The sequence below is a fragment of the Octopus sinensis genome, unplaced genomic scaffold, assembly GCF_006345805.1.
Source record: "Octopus sinensis unplaced genomic scaffold, ASM634580v1 Contig19613, whole genome shotgun sequence".
Taxonomy (NCBI): Eukaryota; Metazoa; Mollusca; class Cephalopoda; order Octopoda; family Octopodidae; genus Octopus; species Octopus sinensis.
Genome location: NW_021836454.1, coordinates 1 through 7,500, shown reverse-complemented (window position 1 = coordinate 7,500; position 7,500 = coordinate 1). Strand labels below are relative to the sequence as shown.

The window sequence follows — 7,500 nt, the reverse complement described above, 5'->3', positions numbered from 1 at the left end:
TCGACACATTTTCTCCCTCAGTCACAGCTTCAGGATGGTGTTTATACCATTTGTCAGCGGGTTTGATTTTATAATACCGACATATTGTCCAATGTAAATACTGGTCGACTTTGTCATGTCTTGCTTTATATTCTGCAGGTGCTAAGACTCTACACCCTGAGATTAGGTGGTCTATTGTTTCAATCTCATCGTTACAGAATCGGCATTTTGGGTCAGCTCCATTTTTTATCTCATTGGCTTGATAGTTCCGGGTTAATAAGCTTTGGTCTTGAGCAGCTAATATGAAACCTTCACTCTCTGCTTTTAGCCCTGAGCTTCGTAACCATTGGTGCGTGTGTTTCTGGTCGACATCAGCTTGTTTGCTACGGGCCACATACTTGCCATGGAGAGGTTTTTGTTCCCATCTGCTAGCTAAATTTTCATGTGCTTTTGTCTTTGCAATTAATTTTATTTTCTTTGCAGCTGCAGTTGGCGCATTTCCTTCAAACTGCTCAATTTGGTGGGTATCTAAGAGATCAGCAGCAAATTTTTTGCTCTCTTTGAGAATAGAGTGAAGTCTTTTCAGTCTTTCATGTTTTTCAACAAGTTTTAGCATCCAATCGTTGGTTGTTTCAAGGTATTTGGCCAGTCCGATTGTGGTGGTTTTGTATGTAAGTTCAAGCTGGATCAAACCTCGACCTCCCTGAGCTCTGGGAAGGTAAAGATGATCCATGTCTGCCTTTGGATGGTGCATCTTATTACAAGTTAGTAGCTTGCGGATTTTTCTGTCAATTTTCATTATTTCACTGGTATTCCAGTTCAGCACATTGAATCTATAAAGAACAACTGGTACTGCTAAGGAATTTATGGCTAAAACCTTATTATATGCATTCAGCTCAGACTTCAGGACTGCTCGAACTCTTCTATAACATTCTTTCCTAACCTTCTCTTTCATGCTGCATGCTGGATACCAGAGCCTTCATTTATTCCTAGGTATTTATAGGTTTGTTCCTGCTCAAGTTCCTTTATTACTGTTTTGACATCTAATTCGATTGAACTTGACTTTACCAATTCCCTTTCTTAAAAGTGGCTTTCGCACACTTCTCAAGGCCAAACTCCATCCCAATATCATCACTGAATCCTTTCACAGTATGTAGTAGTCCTTCAATTTCTTCATCATCTTTGCCGTATAGTTTTAAACCATCCATATAAAATAGATGGCTTATTTTCCTGTTGTCAATTTTGTAGCCATATCCTGTTCTCTTCACAGGAGAAATTTTGAAAATGTCCAGCGATTTCAGAATCCACGAATGTGGTATGATGTCAAAGGCTTTTTAATAATCAATCCATGAAGAGCTGAGCTTTCTGCGCTTGTTATGGCAGTTCTCAAGGATCATGCGATTAATTAGGAGCTGATCTTTGCATCCGTATGAGCCTCGTCTGCATCCTTTTTGTTCCGTGGGAAAGAGGTTATTCTCTTCCATAAACGTATGTTTTCTCCACTAGAATAGATGTCAAAATCTTATAGGTAGTAGACAAACATGTTATAGGCCGGTAGTTTTTTGGTTCTTTCGTTTTGTTATTTTTGGGGAGGAGGTAAGTAATACCATTTGCCATCCAATTTTTTCCAGGTCTTTCATAATACTATTATTATTATTATTATTAATTTTCCTTATGTTCCTGCACAATTTTCTTGTTTTCTTTTTGTACCTGTCCAACTCATCCCAGCATAGAAGACAAGTGTTAAATGATGATGATGATAGTGATGGTGGTCATTGGTAGTGTTGGTGATGATTTATTGTTTGTTTTTAGGTAACCCTGGTGTTGTAGGCTATTATGAAAAATTTATGGCTACCCTTTATCAGAAGAGTAACCAAAAAATACCCGTCTGGGGTATCTCCCACACTGGACATGTGTCAAGACCATCTGAAGGTATGCTTTTTTTAACATTTGGTTCATCAGTGCCCCCCCCCCCATCCCGCAACACTGGATACTTTATGAGAGAATGAGTTTGTAAATTCCTTTAGCAACATCAAAACACAATCACCACCCAGGCATGAAGAAACCCACCTCTCTGCATGCTTGGCTTTTTCCTGTTAGACTTGCTTGTGAGTGACAGCTGTTTGTTTTTACCTCATATATAGATAGGTATTGTGTGTGTGGTCATTTAACGTTTGGTACTGCCACTAAACATGTTCAGTCTACCGAGTGAGCCTTTATTTACAACTTGTACCTTCTTCCCTTGACCCCCTCCCCCATATACAACAGGGAACAGACATTCACAAGGGATGTGTTTTGCCAGTTCATGGGTTGGCTGCAGTTTATAGGCACAAGAGAATATACTCTCATCAATTCACCTCCTGTTAAAACACCTAGAAGTCATTGACAAGCATTCATATCTATATGTGTGTGTATGCATACGTCATATAATGTATCTAGCTTGTAAATGGTGTATTATTATAAAACTCACGTAGTGTATCTTGCTGTTGGTACTCACAAGCTCTATCTGCTTGATATTTGAAATTGTAGTTTCCTTCTCGTAAGAGGCTTTATACTTCCCAAGTCCTACTAGCCTAATCTGTGACTCTACTCAAAGGGGAATGCTAAGAACTAATCTTGATATTGTGTCAGTCATTTGTACCTGTACCACATCAATCATTTGTACCTGTACCACATTAATCATAACTGGGGTCATGTCCAACTTGCCCTGTGTCCCTATTCATGACATGTCTTGAAGGTGTGACTATAGAGTTCACCCCTGTCCAGGGACACACTGAAGATTCTAAAGCAAGAGCTGTTAGCTGATTTCACTTGTTATTAATTAATTAATTAATTAATTTATAAATTTTCAAATATTTTTCAGGTTCACACAATGGTGTTTATTCCCTCCAAGATCAGATTGAACACAAACTCGCTTTCCTTCACCATCACATTCCCAAAAATGTTTCCTTGATACTCATCGGTCACTCTATTGGCTGCTACATGATTCTGAATATGTTGAAGAAAACCTCTCACAACAACATCCTCCGCTGCTTTTTTCTCTTCCCCACCATCGAACGAATGTCTTCTTCACCTCAGGGAAAAGTAGTAACACCATTCCTCAAGTTATTCCGATGGATCCTGCTGCTCTTTGTCTACTTTATGTCTTTTTTGCCTTTAAAATCAAAACAGAGGATTCTGTGCTGGTATTTCAAAGATGAGGTAAAGTACCCCCGCTGCATCTACGCATCCTCCTTGAACCTCTTTGATGTCAGCTGTGTGAACAACATGATAAGCATGGCTTCACAAGAAATGGACATGGTCAAGGAACTGGACAGTTGCACCATCAGCAAGAACTTACATAAAATTTGCTTCTACTATGGCCGCAAAGACCGCTGGTGTCCCCTCAACTACTGTGATGACATGAAGAAACATTTCCCTAAAGCCAACATCCGTGTCTGCCAAGAAGGCTTTGAACATGCATTTGTCATCACAGACAGCGAGAGAATGGCAGACATCACATGGGAGTGGATGCAATGCGAATTGCAGCACTCGTCTGATTAAAAGTAAAGATGGATTAAACTCTACTAAGCCAAACAGATTAAAAGAAAGGGGTCGGGATAGGGGCAAGCAATTTCTAAACTTATAAAATAAGAATATATAATTCCATATAAATGTGTGTGGGAGGTGGCACAAGAAAAAAGAGAAAACCATTATATATGACTATGTATGTGTATGTGTATACACACACACACACATACACACTTGCATATTATATATATATATATATTTGCATGTTTGTGTATATATGTAAGTGGGTGTATAAATATATATATATCAATATAAATATTTATACTATACTTATTAAATTTGAGGTGTGTGTGTGAGTGTGCATATTAATATTTTGCTTGGGCATTGTGGTGCTAACAACCTGGTGTTAGAACTCTGTATACATTTGCTGCAGAATGAAGCGTTAGTCGGGCACAGAGCAGCAGTTATAAGAAATTAGAAGGACAAATAAATAAGCAATTATCTTATGAACTTCATTAGCTTACAACTGTTTCTGCTATAAGATGCAATGCACTCCTGGTTGAATATGTGTGTATCACCCTATAGCTTCATCAGACCTGTAAACATGATCTCAGGCACTCAACTAATCTGTATGCTAATAAAGTTCATTACATAATTGCTTGTTCCTTTCTCAGCCCAGTTTCTTGTCTCCATGTATGTACGTATATATACACACAGGGTCCAATCCATGCAAGCATGAAACATGACAGTTGTTGTAATCTTACAAGTTTCCTTTGCAGTTAAGGTGTCAGCAAATCAAGAAGGAAAACTGTTCAATGTCTTTGCAATCAGTGTTACTTGGTTTTGTTATTGAAGGCTACTTACAACTTGCTCAAAGTTTCGTCTCCGTTACAGCAAAATTCCTTCTGGAATCTTAAACAGCTCTCCTTTGGAATAGTAAGTAATAAATAACCTTTGGAAGATATATATGTATGTATGTATGTATCTCTCTCTCTCTCTCTGTATATATATATATATATATATATAAAACATTATTGGTGAATTGAAGAAATGGAGCTGAACGCAGATTGAACAGAAATCGTTTTATTTCATTCTACACGTGTTTACTGCTGTGATTTTTGCTACTAAGGTATCGGTTAACTTTTGATTAATCTACAACAAGATTATTCATCTTTCTATTTCAAATTATATATATATATATATATTATATATATATAATATATATATACATACATACATACATATATACATACATACATACATACATACATACATACATACATACATACATACATACATACATACATTTTATATGTATATTATATATATGTGTATATATATATATATATATATATATCTGTAAATTAATATGTTACCATTATTCAATAGTCAAGATAAAACTCTGAGTTTCAGATGCCGAAGTGGAAATCCACAAAACCATCTCTTCGGTTATCTGGCCAGATAACCGCCGAAGAGATGGTGTTGTATTTCCACTTTGTCATCCGAAACTCAGAGTTTTATCTTGGCTATTGAATAATGGTAACATATTAATTTACAGATAAATTTCTCTATTTACATAATATTGAGGTCTCTTTCTTTCTTTTGTTATCTTACTGTTTTTACCAATATATATATATATATATATATAAAATGAGATAGGGGTTGAAAATTCAACCCACCATGGGATAACATGTATCCAATATACTGCTAGATAGGTACCCAACATATATATATATATATATATATATATATATTTTTTTTTTTTTTCTTTTCTTTTTTTCTTAAGTTTCAGCTCAGCGCTGTGGTCATGCTGAGACACCGCTGTTTTGCTATGCAGTTATTATTCAGAGCCTCCTCTAATATGGCATTTGCTGAAGTGAGTTTGGTGTTGCTACCCTCATTTTCACCTTTTGCCACGAGGTAGGTTCATCTGGGACTCTCAACAGGAAGAGTCCCAGTTTTGATTTCAAAACACCTATGTCCACTTTGTTTGGGTCCCTCAGGCTCTTTGGGAGAATACTGAAGAGCTGTAGGTCCCTGAAATCCAGGCTGTTCCAGTAACTGGTCCTGAAGCACAATGGAATTGTTGAGATTTTTGGCACTGTGCAGTGTTGACCCGTTCTGGCATTGGTGTAGCTTACAATGCCAAAATTTGGCACAATTCCTTCCAGGATCTTCCACATGTATTTTACTGCATACCTCACTGGATGGCTTCAAGGTCTGCTGTTGATTTCACACTGTTGGATGACCATAGTTGGAAGCAGTAACCCAGGTGGCTAAGGACAAATGTCCTCCAGAGGACCATCATGGTTTCCTTCTCTCTGGTTCTGAATGTTCTTAGGATCCACCCAGCCAGTTGTCTGCACTTTGTTGCCATCCTGGTAATGTTCACTTGGAAAGAGGTATCATCGCTCGTGTCGATACTCAGGTCCCTCACAGACTTAGGCTCTGAGATTGAAATTTCCTGTGGACCGGTGTACCCAGTAAGTTTAATATTCAGTTTTGGATGCTGGTAGTTCAGAGCTTGGAATTTTTCAGCATTAAACTGCATATTATTATCCTCAGCCCATCTGTAGATTGAGTCCAACTCCTGCTGCAGGTGTGCAACATCACTGGGGTTCTGTATTTTCTGCGAGACTTTCATATCATCTGCATAGCTTGCAAGGGTGGCTATCCGGGCATTTGAGGGCATATCTGAGAGGGCCACTATAAAAAGCAGTGGTCCCAAGACAGTGCCCTGTGGAACACCGCTCACTATTTGTGTGTTCATAGAGGTGGCTCCATTAACCACTACTGCCTGACTCCTATCTTTCAGAAAGTCATGTAACCACTCTCCAAGTTTTCCAGCTATGCCGAGGTCACACAGTTTGTGGCATATCATACCATGATCCACTTTATCAAAAGCTTTTGCAAAATCAAGGTATATTGCGTCCACATTTGATGTGTTGAGTAACTGCCTCAACACCCAGTCATAATGTTGTAAGAGCTGGGTCAGGCAGCTCCTACCTGGTTGAAAACCATGCTGGGTATCACTTACCAAGTTATTTTTTTCAAGAAATGCGATTAGTTTCCCTCTGACTATCTGTTCCATGACTTTGCTGATGTGTGAAGTCAGAGAGATAGGCCTACAGTTTTTGGCATCTGCTCTACTTCCCCCTTTATGGATTGGGCATATTATTCCCTCCTTCAGCTTGCTTGGTAGTTTGCCATTTGTAAGAAAGCTCTGGAAGAGAATCTGGGGGGGGGAGAGACATGCTTACTTGATTTGAGGAGGATGGCTGGGAAACCATCAGGACCAGCAGTTGAGTTTGTATCCACTTCATCTATGGCTAGTAGGACATCTTTTTCGCTAATGTTAATACATTCTATTGTAACTGCCTCGCTGGTTATAGGTGAAGCAGCAAAGAAGTCCACTGGTTCGTTCACTTGTCTGTGTTCCAACGGGGTGGTAAAGACATTTTTGAACTGGTCATTCAGTACCTCACTGATCCTAGTTGGACTGTCTGTGAGGGAGCCATCCTTTTGGAAGAGTGGTCCTATCTTGCTGCGTACTGAGGCTGTTTCTTTCGCGTAATGAAAAAAGGCTTTTTTTGATCTCCATCAGTGTTGTTTTTAGGCGGGACGTTTCGTTACTTTTGAGATGTCGGATGAGACGATTTGCAATCTCCGTCCGTCGTCTCATGAGGATCTTCCTCTCCCTTGGAATCTTGTTCCTATTTGTTTTGGCCTTGTGCTCTGGGAAATATTTCTGGCATATGGCTTGCACAACAGACATGAAACATACTAGTTTCATGTCAATGTCTGGTGTGGAGAGACATTTCGGCCAGTCCTCTCTGCGGATCTCTTTTTGGATCGATTTCCGATACGCTTTGTGGAAGAAACAATGTGTGACGCTTACAGCACCTAGGTTTCCTAAGCGGTCACCCATCTAAGTACTAACTAGGCTTGACATTGCTTAACTTCGGTGATCGGACAAGAACCGGTGCTTTCAACATGATATGGCCGTATATA

General features: G+C 38.9%; 1 protein-coding gene and 1 pseudogene across 1 annotated transcript in view; one reads left to right on the top strand and one right to left on the bottom strand.

The window, feature by feature from the left end:
• The window catches only part of LOC115232157 (lipid droplet-associated hydrolase-like), an 11,493-nt gene extending 7,796 nt beyond the window's left edge, over positions 1-3,697 (top strand). The window contains exons 2-3 of the mRNA XM_029802001.2: positions 1,792-1,911; positions 2,843-3,697. Coding sequence (XP_029657861.1) covers positions 1,792-1,911; positions 2,843-3,522 — 800 coding nt within the window. The 3' untranslated portion in view covers positions 3,523-3,697. The remainder of the gene's footprint in view (positions 1-1,791; positions 1,912-2,842) is intronic.
• A 3,683-nt stretch (positions 3,698-7,380) lies between these two features.
• On the bottom strand, positions 7,381-7,499 carry LOC115232158 (annotated as a pseudogene).
• Between the last annotated feature and the right edge of the window lies 1 nt (position 7,500).